Source organism: Amphiprion ocellaris, chromosome 5 (assembly GCF_022539595.1).
Source record: "Amphiprion ocellaris isolate individual 3 ecotype Okinawa chromosome 5, ASM2253959v1, whole genome shotgun sequence".
Classification (NCBI taxonomy): Eukaryota; Metazoa; Chordata; class Actinopteri; family Pomacentridae; genus Amphiprion; species Amphiprion ocellaris.
Genome location: NC_072770.1, coordinates 18,214,530 through 18,233,415, shown reverse-complemented (window position 1 = coordinate 18,233,415; position 18,886 = coordinate 18,214,530). Strand labels below are relative to the sequence as shown.

The 18,886-nt window shown below is 40.0% G+C and overlaps 1 protein-coding gene and 1 non-coding gene across 3 annotated transcripts; one reads left to right on the top strand and one right to left on the bottom strand.

The window, feature by feature from the left end:
* Positions 1-5,492: 5,492 nt before the first annotated feature.
* On the bottom strand, positions 5,493-5,564 carry trnae-cuc (transfer RNA glutamic acid (anticodon CUC)). The gene has a single exon. It is a non-coding gene; the product is annotated as a tRNA-Glu (tRNA).
* A 679-nt stretch (positions 5,565-6,243) lies between these two features.
* LOC111565104 (dynein axonemal heavy chain 1-like) lies at positions 6,244-17,346 on the top strand. Of its 2 annotated transcripts, XM_023265093.3 has the most exons (21): positions 6,244-6,370; positions 6,691-6,867; positions 6,986-7,061; positions 8,292-8,469; positions 9,542-9,692; positions 9,801-9,933; positions 10,018-10,170; positions 10,295-10,550; positions 10,667-10,824; positions 10,922-11,133; positions 11,807-12,105; positions 12,272-12,422; positions 13,539-13,732; positions 13,898-14,120; positions 14,286-14,405; positions 14,493-14,575; positions 14,711-14,852; positions 15,074-15,229; positions 15,344-15,542; positions 15,637-15,890; positions 16,764-17,346. In XM_023265093.3, exons 2-21 carry the CDS (start codon positions 6,691-6,693, stop codon positions 16,770-16,772), a joined length of 3,324 nt encoding a protein of 1,107 aa, XP_023120861.2. In that variant the 5' UTR covers positions 6,244-6,370; the 3' UTR covers positions 16,773-17,346. The 2 variants fall into 2 exon arrangements, with proteins under 2 accessions (XP_023120861.2, XP_023120862.2); XM_023265094.2 differs by lacking the exons at positions 15,344-15,542; positions 15,637-15,890; positions 16,764-17,346 and having other exon boundaries at positions 14,711-14,861; positions 15,074-15,214.
* The last annotated feature ends 1,540 nt before the right edge of the window (positions 17,347-18,886 follow it).

Genomic DNA, 18,886 nt, shown 5'->3' with positions numbered 1-18,886 from the left:
CTTCTCCCTTCACGTCTTCTCTTCGTCTTTGTCTCCTACATTTCAGCGTATTTGTTTCTCCATACAATGAGGAGGATTAAGCTGCTGCCTTACATGACCTTACTGCATGTCGACCACAAAAGCCAACATGATCAGGGCTTGATTTGGTTTTCTGGTCTTCATTTTGCTTTTGCTATGGCAACACACAGTAGGATCTCATATGACGTTATCCACTGGCCACAAGAGTAACCAGTAAATGCCGCTGCTAATAGGGTGTGCGTGAGTTAAGCACTGAGGTCACACTTAATTGTCCTGGTGGATTTTAAAGGAGATACTCTTTTCAAGCTTTCACAGGGCGAACTACATGGGACTGAGGCCAGATACTGGATAGAAAGTCTTGGTTACACAGTCATACTTGTAAAGATTATGTAAAATAAAAGGAATTCCTGAACAGTTCACACTGAAAACTGGAAGGTCATGGTGGTGCTGTGCCATAAAGTGATCGCCCCCCTGAAAATTGATTGTGCATTTCCTGTTGAAGCCAATGCTCAGTTTATTTACATCATGAAACAGTCATAACATGCAAATACAACTTTGTAACTATGTCTGTGGTAACAGCAAAAGTGTTTGAGAAACTTTAGCAAGTCTTCCAAAACGATGATTTTGCCCAAAAATATGTGCAGTTTATAACCTAATCAGGTGTTACATTAGAATGATTATAGGTAATACTGTTTTTGGTTTAATGTGTTTGGTATTTCTAATATCCTTCTTTAGACTATTAGCTTGATTTATGGATGGGTTTTACATCTACAGCTGAGAATTATTTTCTTTTCCTATTATCTTGTGGGCTATATTCTTTAAAATATAATCCTCATGAATGAACTGAAGTCGTTTTGATGCATCTATAACATTTCAGTCACAGTCTAGAAGCAGCATTTTGTCCAGTGCAAAACATTTAATGTTTTGAAGTGGTGCTTTAAAGCTTTGTCAACTGGTTAAAAGAACTAGATAGATAGATAGATAGATAGATAGATAGATAGATAGATAGATAGATAGATAGATAGATAGATAGATAGATAGATAGATAGATAGATAGATAGATAGATAGATAGATAGATAGATAGATAGATAGATAGATAGATAGATAGATAGATTACATACAACTTACATACAACAACAAAAATAACAAAAGGACAAAAACAGGCAGGTTAGTAACATTAACATTAAAGGTTAGTATTTAAGGCATAAAGCAGACAAAATCATGGAGAGACATAAGATCAATTGCTCCTGTAGGCAGCAATCAGTTTATGGCACAACAATGCAATAGAAGTCTATATATCAAGTCCAATCCATAGCTCAGAACGTATCCTGAGATGTTATTTAAGTAGGTCCATTGTTTGAATTTATTGTCAGTGTGACATAACTCGAGTGAACAAGTGACAAAGAAAGTCTACTTCACTGCTGATGTTGGTTGTAATGATCGTCATGTTTGCTAACTTGTGCCTTCTCAAATCTACTCTGTGTTCGTGTGATTTTGGTCACACTCATGTTCAAACGTTACAGGTTTAGCTTGCTTGTTGCCTCTTTGATGTGAGAGAACGAATGACATAGATTAAGCTGTCAGGCCAGAAACTGATAGAGGCCAGATGAGGCTGGATGACAAATCAAGTCCTCTGTGAGACGCTGGGGCACATTGCCAAATAATGCGTGCATCTGTGAGCCTGAGTGTGGATTTGTTTTTGCTCGTGGAAGAGTTACGGCCGTAAACTCTTACATATGTGTAAATGACAAGAAACTATGCGGAACTGTTTCCATTTATTCTTTATTAATTCTTAACAAGGAGGAATCTGAGGAATGTTAAAGAGTGGCTCACTTGAAGAGGCTACAGTTGAGTGCCGATGGCTTATTTATAGCTGAAACTCCTGTTTAATATTGGACAACAAATTAACCTCCCACCCACACGCACACATTCCTATTACTGCCCCCTTCGTGTCTCTGTGTGACTTCTTTATATCCGCTTAGGATGTCGTGAAACAAGAAGATTCATTTTTGCGTGTCACACCAGCTCACTCACATAAACACACAAACACATGCAGGAAAGTGGACGCGTACAAACACAGAGACAATTACCTGATAGCTCTTTCCATCGCCCACCCACATCAATAAAACTGGTTTTTGACCACAATAACACACAGAGACGTGTAACAGATTCCACTCACTGCCTTTCCTTTTCTTCCAGCTCATATGCACACACCCACTGAGATAAAGCTGCTTATATAATGATCTATTTTAAGTGCCCCAAACAACTTCAGTGAATTCGAAAGAAATGTAGTTTGACATGAAAAAATAAACAGCTGAGCAAAGACATCTGAATAATGAGGCGGTGATACATGATAGATACTCCGCATCAGTTACCCCCAAACAGTTTTAGTTGGAGTTTTCACTTCACTTCACTATGCTCCCACTATGTCGAGTATTTTTATGGGCTCTGACTTTGGTTCACCTACTAAAGTCACACTAAGAAATGGAGCAGATAAAAGGAAAAATCAAACGCAGCTGTTTGAGGTCCCAGGACACAGGTTGGGGTTCCAGACTGTTTTCCGTGTCTGGCCACTTTGCTGCTTTGAGGCCCTTCTCAACTCATTAAACAAGTCTTTATGGGCACGCATGGTCTACCTGTGAGTCACCCGCCAATGGTAGCAACTTCAATGTACAGTCAAGTACAAAGGTCACCATTAAACAGCAGCACTTTGAGTGACCAGGGAAGATCAAATATCAAATCTACATGCAGGGAGCCTCATACAGATGTTGCTGGTATCTGCTCTGCTCTTATAAAATGCAGAATCACAAAACATAATGATGTTAATGTGGCATTTGCTGCCCACGTGGTGCTTCTGTTCAACCTGTGACCTGACACTAGTGGCGTTCATTGACCACAGTGGTGCCTTTAAACAAAAAAAGACAACTTTGAAAATTGTAAGTGGTAGGTGTAAATGAATCTTACAGTGTCTCCAGGAGTTTGAGCTCCATAGTGTCACTGTAAACAAGGAGGAAGACTTTATAGGTCCAACATAAGAGCTCAGCATGTGTTGCCTTTTTTTAATATAAGTAAACACAGTTTTAGGAGATTCCAAAGAAAGCTTAATGAGGCTTTCTCCACTGCATAGTTCTGTATGTTTCCATTTCGGTATGCAAATGCAAAAATAAGATCGCACTGTAACACGAGGGTGTGCCCACATTTGTGGTTGGATTGTGGGTTTCTGCAGAAGAAAAGAGGTATGTGGGGAATATGTACAACCATTAAGCCCTCCTGGCTTTCCCAACAATGTGACAGTAAGAGGGGTACAGCCAGTGTTTGATCCTATCACCCAACATCTGGCCCCCAGGAGGAGCTAAAGTTAGCAGCACATGCTGATGTCATTAGCGTAAAATAGGAGTTATAGGCAATTCAGAAAAGCATGACGCTCACAACATCTCAGTCCTGTAAAACAGAAGAGATAGGGGAGAACAGTGGATGAATAGTTTCAGGATTAGAGGATGAAGAGAAGGGAAGACAAATTATACATGTGGGTGATTATGTAAATGATTAATGTTATTTGGAGGCTGATGTTCAATCAGATCTTCTCTGTCAGTGTCTCTGCTGCTGGGCTGAAGTGAGCAGAGAAAGAGGATGGATCAACTCTGTAACAAAGCTTGTTTGGGTTTAATCAGTTCAAACTAGCCAGAGCTGCTGACCACATCTGTCCAATCACATAGCATCTCCATGGTGGGCTCCTGGCTCCAGAGATGGCCACAGTATTGTCGCCAAACACTAAGAGGCAACTGTGTTTTGAGGGCCATCACCTCATCACAGACTTGTGGTTCTTGTGTGGTTTTCTTTGGAACCTTGGGGCCGGTTTCAACCAATAGCGATGCCATGTGTTGATCATTAATAGACTGCTGTGGTCAGGATGATTTGAGTCCACTCTGATATGATAATATCATTATTAGTTGTGGGCTGTTTAGATCCTTGGGGAAGTCTTTCATTTTCATTTCCTCTTTGGGTGAGCTCACTGCTTTGAAGACTGAGCGCACTGAGAGGACGCCAATGAAGTGGAACCCCTCAAACTAAACATTTCAGCAGGCCCATCTTGATTAATGGCCGATTGTTGCACAAATTTGCAACAGCATCCATATCAAGTTGTTCTGTGTAGATCTGACCTCTGCTCTTTGGCTCCACTGTAAAGCATTTTGTTCGTGACCTTCAATATAGCAACACAGCCAGACGCAAAACCTCCTACGCCTTTGGATCTGATTTTCACACAGGCTACACATCTTCAGTGACTCTCTGCGTGGCGGGATGTCCTTCACAAGTGACACGTGAGGTTTCGGACACATGAGACCATTCGTTTGTGCTTGGCTACCCAATCTCAGGCTGCTCTGATGGGTTTCAACTGAAGAGGCCAGGAGCAGGAGCAGGGGCCGCAGTGCATGATGCCTGTGATCTACCATGGGAAACAGACGAGGTTATGATGCCCTTGTGACCCAGGAGTGTGAGGATCGCACGGGTCAATGGGGTTTCCCCCCATTGTGGTCATATTCAAGCTGTCATGAGTGTGAAAGGAGAAGTTTTCAAATTTGAGCCCAGGAGAGTGTGCATTCCAATCAAATTCCATTAGCTTATAATTACCGCCATTACCATCACTATCTTCACCAGGAGCAGCATGGGATGTGAGTGTTCTGCTGCGTACCTGTGGATGGCGATGGCATGTGAAGTAACTGTGTGTAAATGTACTCACAGCTTTCAATACTTACCTCCTGGAGACTGAACCTGCCTTAAATAGGTACATTATGTATGTACATTTAACTTTTCGAGTGACGACTTAGTTTTGCTTTCACTATCAAATGCTTTACTCCAAGTTATAGAACACAGAAGATCATTTAAATTAGAATTTAGAGACTGGGAGAAAGGTTTGAATGATAAATGGTCCAATCAGCAAAGAAAACTGTCTTCTCTACAAGGGATGGTTTGCAGTTCACTGTATTTTAGTAGCAGAAGTTTTAAAATTACTGCCACGTCCCTTTGTCTTGTTTTGTTTTGCTGGACCTTACTTCACTCCCTTATTTCCACCCTCACCAGTGTAATAACAATTATTCTGGTCCTTTACTTAAGCACAAGTAGCAGTACTACAACACCTATATCACTGTAAAAGGTGTTCACAGTACAACTTTTGTTTTTAAATTTATTTTATGTACTTAATGGATCTTGCCAGGGATTTTGCATATCCTTGCTTGTTAAGAAGCTTGGATCGAGATGCAGGGACAGCCACTCTACGGTACCCCTAGTGGGTGAAGGGCTTTGCTTAATAACACAACAGATGCAGCCTTTCACAGTTGGGGCTTCTGATCAGTAGCCATAAGTCTTTCCTTCTGTGTCACCATATCTTAAAGGCCACATCCCAAGCAGGGGTCAGTCTGGATTCCTGACATTAGAAGAGTCTAGAAATAACAATTAAAATACACTTAAAGGAGAATTCCCTGACCGGGAATCGAACCCGGGCCGCGGCGGTGAGAGCGCCGAATCCTAACCACTAGACCACCAGGGATTGACACTTCTGTCAACAGAACGTCATCAGAATCTCATCAGTACTTATTTATTGACGTATTTATTTATCTTTTTAAAGATTGCATTATTTCTAAATTGATAGGCAAAGCGTTTACCCTTTTGAACAAGCAGAAACAGATGCTTTAGAAATATTCAATTGAAAATACAGGCTCCAAAATAGAAACTCACTACAACAGCAAATGCACCTGTGATTACTGACAACTTAGAAAACCTGTGATCACTGGAACAAAATTCAGGACACCTGTGATTTACAATCAGCCTAATTGCATGAGTATGGTCATAAAACGACCTGTGAACATCAGAACTTTGTCAGATTTGAAACTTTTGGATTTGTCTACCTGCATGTTCATGAAAAAGAATTGCCAGAGGAACTGAAAAATCTGACTGTCACACTACACAAAGTTTGAAATAATACAGGAAGATCTATGACCAGCAAAAAAAAAATCTGTGGAAACTCGGGAGGTTGTTTAAGCGACTATTTACTCTTTACATATTGTTGTATATTTTCATAAAAATATGTTTCAACAGATTTCACACTGAAATGAAATAGCTAAGCTGAAATATTGACATAAACTATAAGCGCCTTCAACCTGCACTTGTATGTTTCAGTCTGATGGGCTACGCATCTCCATCTCCATGACAACCGTTGCCACGCCCACCGTCAACATATCGGGAGTTAACTTCCACTTGCAAACTGAGATTTCTAAAGTTGAGCTCGTCATTTTTAAGCTATTTTAGCAGAGGATACTCTACAGGAGCGCTACGTGCAGGTGAATCTAAAATAAGGTACGCCATAATTATTATCTCCTGTTTACAGCTTTAGAGGCAACCGCTGCGTATGTGTTGGTTTCTGACAAGTTTGTCCAAGGTAAAAAAAATAGCTAAAGCTAACTAAGTAGCTGACATTTAATAGCCCGTGTTTTTTAATTCTTCTAGTAATATGAGGCAGCAGACGTCGGTTATAACTTACATGAAGTTACACAAAATGTCATGTTGTGTGAAGAGTTTTAATTACCTCTAACGCTACATGTTAAGTATACTGAACTAAAAGCAAACTAAATCCAGGTGTCGTCGTTCACACATTAATTCTGATGTTCTGCTTCCAGATGGAGAATGAAGGTCACCCTGTTTCCTGGGTATTGGTACCTCATCCTCCCTGCAAACCTACAGAACCAAAACCTTCAACTGGAGGTCAGAGATACAAACTACCCCCAGTCAGAAAATACTGTGTGAATGAAGAGACTGGCATCTACTCAGATATCATCAGTACATTTAACTTCCTGGTAAAGACACATTTTCTAAGCGAATTCATTTAACTCTTCAGATTCTGACAGGCATAATTTTGTTCAGTGAATGCAAAGTAGTGGGTTGTGCTCTGAGTATTATATATTTATGGTTTAGTCTTGTACAGGGAGACATGAGACCCTGCAAAGGTCACACTCCATCCGTTCATCTGTTGATTCTAACTCATCAAAAGGTGAGCAGTACTGTATTACATGACTCTTTTAGATTTAAAGTCAATGTTTCTGACATATCAACTGTTTTATTTATGAAGCAAGCATCTTAGGGTCATCCATCCATCCATTATCTATACACCGCTTAATCCTCATTAGGGTCGCGGGGGGGGCTGGAGCCTATCCCAGCTGACTCGGGTGAAGGCAGGGGACACCCTGGACAGATCGCCAGTCTGTCGCAGGGCTACATACAAAGACAAACAAGCACTCTCACATTCACAGCTACGGGCAATTTAGAATAATCAATTAACCTCAGCATATTTTTGGACTGTGGGAGGAAGCCGGAGTACCCGGAGAAAACCCACGCATGCACAGGGAGAACATGCAAACTCCATGCAGAAAGATCCCGGGAAAGTCGGGACGCGAACCAGGGACCTTCTTGCTGCAAGGCGAAAGTGCTAACCACTACGCCACTGTGCAGCACCATCTTAGGGTCATTCCACCTCAATTCACCAATTTTATTTTAAAAAGTTCACGCCAGACCATCTCGTATTTGTGTTTTTTTTCTGTGTATGCATATATTATTAAATGAAACGTGTAACAAATTTTGGTCACAGATGTAACTTTTTGAGTAAAGCATTTATAGAGAGAAGTGGGGTCATATCCATTTTTGTATTGTTTTCTTTACACCAATCTGTGGATCAATGTTTGAAGTGTTATAACTTCAGAAATTATGAAGCTGGAATCCGGGAATTTTGCAGGTTCATGCTTTGATAGATTTTATACAAGCAATTTTTTTTCTTTTCCAATATTCCACCAACCAAAAAACCTTTATTTTTCACCCTAAGAGGCAGATTTTTTCCCCTGTGATTCCCACCAATAGGAGCTTTAAAAAAAGAGTATGGTGCCAGTCCAAGGCAGTAAAATAGGACTTTAGCTATATTATTATTCAAGTTATGTCACTTCAAACATTGCTCCAAAGATTTGCACAAAGAAAGGAAAAGAAAAATCTACAAGACCTGACCCCTCTTGAAGAATTTTCAACTCAATAAAATGATCTTATCGCTGGCTCAAGATTTCCACATGGTCAACTCCATCAATATTTACCACTTTCAATATAAATCTGTCAAACTGAAAGTGGTCAGGCGTGGGGCATTTGGTGATTGCGGTGGGATGACCCATTATGCTGCTCTACAAAGTTATTTTTATGTGCTGTTTGTGAAATCTTCCTTCTGTTTTCCTCCTAACTTTAGTTAAAACTAGTAAGACTCCATCTGACCCGTGCAAGATTGCTGAAAAGGACCACCACGAACAGCATACTTCACAGCCGTCACAGACTTCCTACTTCTGCCAGGGTGGAGATACACCCAAAGTCCAAATTCCCTATGAAACCCGTCCTGGCGAGATCCCCCGCAAGTTAGCGATAGAAAGGTATGTTCTGTTTGTGTGCACTATGTATGACAGTAGAGGACATTTTCTAAAGGACATGTTCTACACACTGTGGGACCAGATTCACTGAACGTTTGGCAGATAGTACATACACACGTGGACAAAATTGTTGGTACCTCTCGGTTAATGAAAAAAAAACCCACATTGGTCACAGAAATAATTTGAATCTGACAAAAGTAATAATAAATAAAAATTCTATGAAAATTAACCAATGAAAATCAGACATTGCTTTTGAACCATGGTTTAACAGAATTATTTTAAAAAATAAACTCATGAAACAGGCCTGGACAAAACTGATGGTACCCTTAACTTAATATTTTGTTGCACAACCTTTTGAGGCAATCACTGCAATCAAATGATTTCTGTAACTGTCAGTGAGACTTCTGCACCTCTCAGCAGGTATTCTGGTCCACTCCTCATGAGCAGACTGCTCCAGTTGTCTCAGGTTTGAAGGGTTCCTTCTCCAGACGGCATGTTTCAGCTCCTTCCACAGATGTTCAATAGGATTTAGATCAGGGCTCATAGAAGGCCACTTCAGAATAGTCCAATGTTTTCCTCTTAGCCATTCTTGGCTGTTTTTAGCTGTGTGTTTTGGCTCATTATCCTGTTGCAAGACCCATGACCTGCGACTGAGACCAAGCTTTCTGACACTGGGCAGCACATTTCTCTCTAGAATACCTTGATAGTCATGAGATTTCATTGTACCCTGCACAGATTCAAGACACCCTGTGCCAGATGCAGCAAAGCAGCCCCAGAACATAACAGAGCCTCCTCCATGTTTCACAGTAGGGACAGTGTGTCATGTCTGATTTTCATTGGATAATTTTCATAGAATTTTTATTTATTATTACTTTTGTCAGATTCAAATTATTTCTGTGACAATTGTGGGTTTTTCTTTCATTAACTGAGGGGTACCAACAATTTTGTCCAAGTGTGAATTTAGTGGTTTTCTCTTGTAGTGCAACAGTTTGTCAAATGGAGTCACTAAACTGCTGTGTTTTAAATTTTTGTTGCTGTGACATAAATACTTTTTGTATACTGTCTTTTTCAACAGATATCGAAGGGAATACTTAAAGGTAGATTTTGAACAGCTCCTAGCAGAAAAATGTATAGACTCTAATCTCCTACTGCCAAAACATCTGAACAATAGTGATGAGCATGTGACTACACCAGATGATCCTGTGTCACCCTACCTCCCACTGGAGGTGAATATATTACTGCTGCAATCTTCTCTGACATTTTTGAATCTCTTCCTATATTAAGGTCTTCAGTACCATGACACACTTCTCACCTTTCCTATGTTTTTTCTTGAGATATTTGACAATGAGGAGTATGACTGCCGGACACCAGAGGACTGGCTTGCTCTGGGAAATGCTGAAGGATCACCTGGTCGAAAACCTATTCCTGCAAAAGCCCTGCTGCCTGCCGACGATGAGACCCCTTCTGGTGAAATGTCCCTCTTATGTGTAAACATAAATTTACTTGTTTTTTCTATTCTGTGACGGTGGTCCTTTTCTTTCTCTTTTGAAGATGACCCACAGAGTCCACCCCTGAGGTGCAGCTGGCATGTAGTTGGAGTACTAGACTATAGCAAAGAGAAATGTCAGTACCTGGTGCAGAAGGTTCACCAAAGCACTAGACAGGCAGATGAGAACGAAAATCCAAATAAAAAGCACACAAAGGGTAAACCCCCTGGTTGTTTTTTATGTCTTTACACTATAGTAACATGGTAGTATGTCAGAATTTTTCTCTGTCTCTGCTGTCCATGACCGTGTATCTATGCTTCCAATCACCCTCTGCTCCATAGGAATGAGCCCGTTGGTAGCAGGCAGTAAATACTGGGTACCCAGGATCAGGCTGTTATTCAGTGCTGAGGACCCACTTGTCTTTGTTGAACGGATCCAGTTTGCTCTGCGCTACAGGGAGAACACAGAGGCTCTGATCTTCTACCAATTATCTGTGGACTGCATGCCCATCTGGCCAGGAGCACCATCTCTCAGCACTGTCAGTCTTGAGCACATGAAAAGACTCGCACTATCAGCTCCTGGCCTCAGGCTAAAAAAGTGAGCCATGTCATGATGCAATTTTTTCCTTCTTCAGTGTAATCTATTTTATGATGGATTCGTCTGAATTGAAATGTTAACAAATTGGGTGAATGAAAGAACTATTATGTGTGCAGTTTGGAGAAGTGTATAGAGGACTTGGAGAAGGAGATCAAACTGGAATATGATCGTACTATGAACTCCATGATCTTTGAAAAAGTAGTGATGAGCCACCCTGAGGAGTTTCCACACATCACCCTGCCACAGAAGGACTCTGAGTGTGTTCCACAAACCGGTAGGACAATTGGCCTTGTGCACATTTGCTTACATTTATCATGCAGTATGTGGAGTCACGTACACAATCTAAGCCCCGATTTGTTTTTCCTGTCCAGGCTGCGTTCTAGTTCCTCATTTTGACTATAAGAAGAGGCGAGATGCCTTTGTGTTCAGCTCCATGCTAACAAAGCCAGAGGTGATCTGTGTGTTATCCAAAATATGGTCTGAGTGCAACAAAGTAGTAACAATGACATTGTTCAACGTCACCTCGGCCAAACCTCTTCAACTAGATGAATTTGTAGACATCCAGTCTCAAATTCATACTCAGGTACAGTAGCAATGGCATAGAAGTGCCTTCTGTTTTGATAACGAAATATAGTAAAACTAATTTCACTTTGATAGCACGGTTTATTCATGAAGTGCTTAACTTAAATTCAAAGAATCATAGTACAAAAAACTATGATAAACCCAGCAATGGAAGATCAAGTTTGATTAAAAAGACAGGATAAGAAAGGACAAAATAACTGTTAAGTAAAAAGACAGGCCTAAAGTTTTTTTTAAACGGTGTCAGCAGATTTAGAGTTCGGGAAACTTTTAGTTCTGACTTCAGAAACATTTAAAATATTTTGGTCACAGGAAATAAGGGACCAAACAAATGCATATGTCATAACAATGTCACATAAAACAGGGCATCTGATTATTCAAATACAAATGTAAGAGAACTGGTTTTGTGGCACAGACGTAACAACTATAAATATTGTAAACTACGGGGCCAAAACAGCATTAATTTCTTTCAAACAGGAATTTAAATGCATAGTTTGCCATCATCATAATGCTAAATTATTGAGACAAATGTGGCTTATTTGTAGTAAAACTGTTTACAGAAGATTAACTGTGGATACATTTTGTTGCTGATGTTGGGAATGACCAGAAACACAAACTTGTAGTCAAAGAAGTGACCAGGGTTTCACATGAATAAAAATCTTTTCCTCCTTTTCCAGATAAACAAGTTTCTTAGGGACACATGGACAGTCACTCTGAGCAACAGCATTTCTAGCAACCTGGCGACTACTGGCAAGGGCACCTACAACATAAACGAGTCTCACTGGGAGATTTACAAGATGTCCAAGCTGTACAAACTGATGGCTGTGGTCCGTTTGAATCAACAGGATTCTCTGCGTCAGCTTGTGCTGGATTCACTGGTCAGCCTGACTCAGCTGCTGCTGGACGCCTGCCACAGTGTGCTGACGTGTCCTCAGGACCTGGTCTGGGGGAGCGACCTTCTCACCAGCCCCTACAAGTAGGACAGAGTGCACTTGCACAAGTTTTCATAATTTTTTGAAATGTATATTCAGGTCAGAAACTTTGAAATTTTATACTTGGTTTTATGGAATATTTGTTAACGACTGAGCTTATACTAATATTCAGTGTCATGTCAGTAATATTTCTCCATTATCCTTATCTAGGCCAAAGAAAAATCCTCTGTTCCTGTTGGATTTAGTTCTGGACCAGACTGGGGTTCATTACAGCACTCCTCTGGGGAAGTTTGAGACATCTATCATTACCCTGTTTAATAAGGGCATTCAGGCCACATACAGTGTCCCACAGCTTGATAAGGTAAAGTTAATATATGCAATCACCTGAGTCACACAACATTAAACAAAAAATCAAAAATACATATACAGTGCCTCTAAAAAAGTATTCAATGCCTTGAAACTTTTCCCTTTTTATTGCTTTTCAGCATTGAATCACGGTCTTTTTTAATCTAGAATTTACAGGAAAAAGACTCATTCACATTAACCCTCATCAGTACACCATGTGGACCCCAGGGGTATATAAGTTGTTTTTTTTTTTGTTTTGTTTTGTTTTTTTTTACAAGTTGGATTTTTCAGTCCTTTTAGGTAGTTGTCGCCCACATAGTCACCATCACATAAACCAAAGCTTATTTGATTCCAACCAGGTTTGTGGTGTATATATAAAAAATCATTTGGGGTCCATGTGGACCCCAGCCAGACCCCAACCGAACTGTGCATCTTTTATTTATGGATGTTTGTGTTATGTTGCTAATGTGATGACTGCTTCAGTTGCAGTGTGTTTCACTTCAGTTCAGGTGTTCTTGCACTAATATTGTAAGCAATACATTTCAGTAATCATCAATAGTAATTTCATTGTTTCTTTCATATTTGTATCTACAGACGACACGCGGTTTAGGAAAATATGCACTGAGAGGATATGGACAGGTATAGAAATATGAAACAGATTGTCAGTTTTGACACGTGTACCGATGAGGGTTAAAATGACAACAGATTTTTAGGAAGCAATTTTAAAAGATTATGGCACAAGTATTCACCCTCTTTTTAATGACTCACCTAATTCAACACAGGTGCTGAAAATTGGTGCTAGATGTCACACGGTTAGTGAAATGGAGATCATCTAAGTGCAGTGATTGTAGTATAAAGTCATCTGTATCTGGAAGGTCCGTCAGTCTTCCTGGCTACAACGACACCACGAAGGCAAAAGAACATTCCAAGCAACTCTGTGAAAAGGTTATTGAAAAGCTTATGTCAGGTGATGGATACAAAGGGGAAAGCTTTCAAGGGGGGATGAACACTTTTCATTGGCGCTATAACCTTTCATAATGCGTTATTGTATCCATGGATGATGATAATGACAAGTATACAATGAGTGACAAGGATGCTGAAGATTTACCTGTTTTGCTCTTGTCCAAACCAGTTTGTGATGAAGAATTTGTTTATTGGTGATGCTCCGCTGCTTGAGTCAGTCATGTTGTGTGAACCAGAAGTAAATGAGCTGAGAGAAAAAGTCCACAATGCTCTGATACAAGCAGCTGTACCTCTCAGGGCTTATGCTGCTGAATACGAGAAACATTTAGAGCTACACAACTTGGACATGGAAACTCTTCCCAAGTAAGTTTGAGTTTAAAATCATGTATCAAATATCTCTCAACTCTCTCATAAGTGGGAGGATGTGGGTCAGCCAGATTTGTCATATATTCAGTCCTATTGGATGAAATCATACTTTCTTCTGAATCATTCCTTAGTTCTGATATGAATCTATTATTTGGCTTCCAGATCTCATAATTTTGAACAGACATCCCAAGAGCTGAAGAAAGAGGTGGAACAACATCTCAAAGAAAAGGAGAGGATTGAACTCTCCTTGCCATCCTCCATTGTGATTGGTCCATTTGTTGTCCATGTAGAGGCTGTACGTTTGTCTCTCAGCCAGAAAAGAAAGGCTTTAGCCGACGCACTTCTGGACCGTTTTGTTCTGAAGTTACGCAATCAGATCAATAATGTAAGTTGTTAACTTAAGTTGTTTTTTTTGTATGTGTTTTGAGTGTTATGTTATGAAGTGTTTTGATCATTTGCTTTACAAAATACTTACATTTACTACATTGGATAAATAATTTTTTGCTGCTTGTCATCCTGCGCCAAAAGTGTTGTCATGTTGTGTGTTCAGGCATGTGAAGAATGTCACGTTACAAGCAGAAAACTACGTGAGAAACCCAACAGCATTGAGGAACTGACTGAAATGAGGGAATGGATGAAAGAAATCCCAGAACTGCTCAAGAGTTTCAAGGTGCAAACTAAAGGGATGAAGTGGATATTTCGGTTAAATTATTTCAATCAGTGAATACAACTTGTTTATCTAATCTGTCCCCGACAGGAACATATTGACAAGATCTTACCAGACTATGAGCTATTAGAAGAGTTATGCTACTGTCTGACAAATGAAGACTTTAACAAAAAGTAAGTTTCTAATCATCATGCTACCATCTACGTTTTGAAAACTAAGATGATATTTATTTTAGGCGTCATGTGGGATGTACTGTAGAGGGATTTGTTGTGAAAAGTGGGATCTGTTTAAGGGGTTTATCTGTGCAGATGGACAGCTATTGGGTGGCCTCAAAGGATAATCAACCAAATGGAAACAACAGCCTTCCGGCATGTGGAGGATGAGGAGCACTTCTGCAAGATCCATCTAGCTGATCAGAACAACCTTGAGGAACAACTAGACTCTCTACAGGTCTACTGAGTAAAATCGATTTTATTCTGTTCATCACCCACAGAAATACTTCCAGATGAGTTTTAAATGATTTTCTGATTCCTTTTCAGAGACATTGCTGACCTCACAGCCTCATAAACACATCTGGAAGTTGACAAATCTTTGTACCTATTTTTTAAGCACAAAGGTTGCTAAGTATGTTGAACTTATTTGACTTTAAATCGCTATCACTGTGTTTATAGATGCATGTTGCTGGGTTTGCAAGCCATTCGGACATTGATCATGCCCATGAGACTGCCAACAAGGTTAGACATATAAGCAAGCAACTCATCAAATGCCAGACTACGGCCCAAAAGTACAACACCAGATCACATCTGCTTGGCGTACCTGTTAGAAATGTAAGTAAAAGGCAAAAGAATTTTTATGTAATTTACTCATTCCAGAAGTTTTAAAAACTACCAAGGATATACATTTGACATGGTTTCATGAACAAAATAATGTTATTGTTACAGTATGATCGTTTAGAGAAGCTGATGAAGGACCTGCAGCTTTTTAAAGACCTTTGGATCACCACCTCTGATTGGCTTCGGTGGACTGAAAGCTGGCTTAATGACCCACTGTCTTCAATCGACCCTCAGCAGCTTGAGTGCAACATCACTGAAGCCCTCAAAACCATACACAGATGTATTGAACAGCTCAAGGACATTCCTGGTAGGTCATACATCTATTATTATTCAAACCAGGCAAACTGAGGTGTCTGATTTGTTGTTTCATCGGCTGCTGTCTGCGTCTTATGCAACACTAGACTGTCAAATGGCGGCAACTGTAATCCACAGCAAGATTGAAGACTTCCGTTCTTACATCCCTCTAATTCGGAGCCTGAGGAACCCAGGAATGAGGAGCCACCACTGGAAGATGCTTTCCGAATGCATTCAGATAAAAGTCCACCCTAAACCCAGCTTGACCCTTTCCCGCTGCTTGGAGCTCGGCCTACAGAACCACATGGACGACGTAGTTCATGTGGCTGACGTGGCTGCGAAAGAGCACAGCTCTGAACAGGTACCACCGAACAGTAACCATATTCTAAATTCAGTGCTGCATAAAATGTTCTGTGTAGAGCCTGTGAAGAATAGAGCGTCATTGCTTGTTTTCATTTTCTGAAGGAAGAAAATGTAGATGTTTAAATGCAGCACATGACAGACATGTCATTATATAAAATGTGGATGACTCTGTTGCAAAGAGAGGAGTGAAAGAACATGATGATGCATATGGAGAGCAAAACTCTAAGAAAAGTAACACAAAGGAAAGAATGGGAAAAACTTTCATTTACTCCAAACAGTTAAATCATAGCAGTTAGTGTGGTGCTGTGTCATGCTGCCTTCAGATCAGACCACAAACCAGAGTTGACAAAAGATACACAAATTTCATAAGATTCATCCCATAATGCCTCAACTCACAGTTCCACCATCAGTGATCAATACTAAACATTCAAAATGAACAAAGCATGTGTGCTTCTTTCAATATTTGTCTGAATTACTTTAAGTTTCATCTCACGTCTATTGTCCAATCAAACTTGAGACCCAACTCATCTATCACATAAAAGAGTGGCTTTTGGGACAATCCTATTTAAGCTCCAGCACAAGATGGCCTTTTACAAGGAAAAAGTCTGACAGATGATGACATTTAGGACTTAAAGTCCTTCTAATGTATCGTTTGCTTTAATCAAACTAATAAACTTAACTTCAAGGAAAAGTACAATTCTGTAAAATTAAATGCAATATGCAAAAAATCAAGTAGTGTACATCTAATGTCCACCTTTCCACATAAAGCGGCTTCCATGTAGTCAGGCAGGGAGCTGATGCCTTCTAACAAACACATACTGTTACAAATTAGGTGTTCAAGAAACTAAAAATACTTTCCTGTTTTTTCCAGGACAGGTGAAATCCAGAGCTTTTGCTGCTAAAAGAAGAGGATGACCAAACATGTACACTGTGGAAAATATATTGTAATCATAGGTTGGAAAAAACTGCATTGAAGTTTGGCATTACACAATACCTTTTATACACATCACATCTATAGAAAATATGTCATTTACAACAGACCTGATGAGTTGTATTTCAGTTGTAATGTTGAATGTACCAACACACATACAGTTAGAGGGTAATGCTGCCATCTCATGGACAGTCAGTGTCTGTAAAACAATGTTCACTTTTCAAAACCGCCACACAACATGCTTGTTGTTGGTATTAGCTTTAATGTCCCCAACACACAGATTTTACTTCATTTTACTTATTTCAACTATTTGGTTTGTCTCAGTGTGTAAACCATGAAAAAGCAGATACAACTTTGTAAAGAACTCGATTTAGCTTTTATTTCTCATCATGCCTCTCAATAATAATACAAATAATACAAAAGGTAGCCACTGCTGTCAGCTTTCAACACCACAGAGAGTTAAATTAGTTCTTCTGTTTTGTTTTACAGCATCAGCTAAATTAAATTTTTTTCTAATGTTTGAGTTTATGTGAGTGAAGTTTATGATATTTCACTGCTGTGATTCAGTGTTGATGGAAAGTACAACCTGCTGGTATGTTTTAAAGTGAATCAGTGATTATTAATCATTTCTGTGCTCGAATCATGCATCAGTATCAGTCAAAGTTTTACACACAATCAATGATACTGAAAATACAGACAAGCATAAATGCGCATATACATATCATATGCACTAATAACATCAACAGGAGTCATTATTTTCATATCACTTATATTGTCCTGTGAAGACACTGACATTTTGATTATGTGAGAGCTTGTAGGGCTGTGGAATGGTGCTGATGTTTTAAATCATTTAAAAATGGTTTTGTGTGGCATGTAGCAAACAGCAGCTTGTCTGACAAGCTTCAGACCTAATAGGTCGATCACTCAACAGTTTAAAGGCGGAGTATGGAGCTGACAGATTAATGGTTCAGAACATTTTGCCCTTTCAGGGAGTTATTCTGAAAAGTATATTTCGGTCTTGTGTGAAGGGACCTTCTTTAAATATTCATAATGAAACTAACATTTAAGTCCAAACCATGTCTTCTGAGTATGTCATAGACACCAATCTACGTATTGTCAAGACTATATTCTCACCTGTGTGGGTTGATGGGCCTGCATATACAATTACACGCTGGTTAGCAAATTTTTTGTCCACAAGAGGGTATTAGAAACAAGAGTAGCCCATCCTCTTAGAAACTTAAGGCTTTAGTTCAGGGGTAGCCAACACGGTGCCCGCGGGCGCCTGGTTGCCCGCAGAGACCATGTGAGTTGCCCGCAACACATGTTCTGAAAATAACACTAGTCACCATGAAATTCCTTATAAAAAAATAAAAGTGCTCTGAATGACAGTTAGGACGTGGATGACTGAACGAGTTTTTATTGTTTTCTGAGTGACTAGTTTTGACCACGTGGTCTCAGTTTGTTCCGATGTATTTTAGCAAATAAAGCTAATATTGTGCTGCGTGTTGTTCTGATGGGAGGCTGCTGAGGGTCTGAGTGTTTCTGAGAACAAACCCGAGTTAAACCAGAAGTTCTGCTCTGGATCTGTTCCACTGAACACACAAACTAACACAACACAGTAGTGGACATGTTTTCATGTTGTGGGTTTTCTTGGTGAGACAATAAATAGTTTTGTGACTCGTTCTTAACCAGGCAGCCTGTGTTAAGTTGTGATTATCCCCAGTTGACATGGGCGTGATTCCTTAACAATCACCAGGTGTTAAACACCTGACAGTAGTGATGGTCCTCTGATACCCGAGGCTTCGACACATGCGCTGTAGCTCATGAAGCAAACGTATCGAGCCACTGTGCCGAGGCGTGGTTTGGTCACGTGACTCGTGACGTTTGAATCACTTCAGTGACGTTTGAAGCACTCAACTGCTTCGAATCACCTGATTGGTTCGGTTTGTTATGTGAATCACTCAGCGGGATCGAGTGTTCCGGGATAGGAGATCCCTATTTAGTGTTGTTCATTAGGGTCCGAGCACCACGAAGTGGTGCGAGGAACCTATTGAAACCCTAAG

Coding starts and splice junctions, on each gene's coding strand:
- LOC111565104 (XM_023265093.3), top strand. CDS start 6,691: ATGGAGAATGAAGGTCACCCTGTTTCCTGGGTATTGGTACCTCATCCT. Junction 8,470..9,541: donor CGCAAGTTAGCGATAGAAAG/GTATGTTCTGTT, acceptor CTTTTTCAACAG/ATATCGAAGGGAATACTTAA. Junction 14,121..14,285: donor TACGCAATCAGATCAATAAT/GTAAGTTGTTAA, acceptor TTGTGTGTTCAG/GCATGTGAAGAATGTCACGT.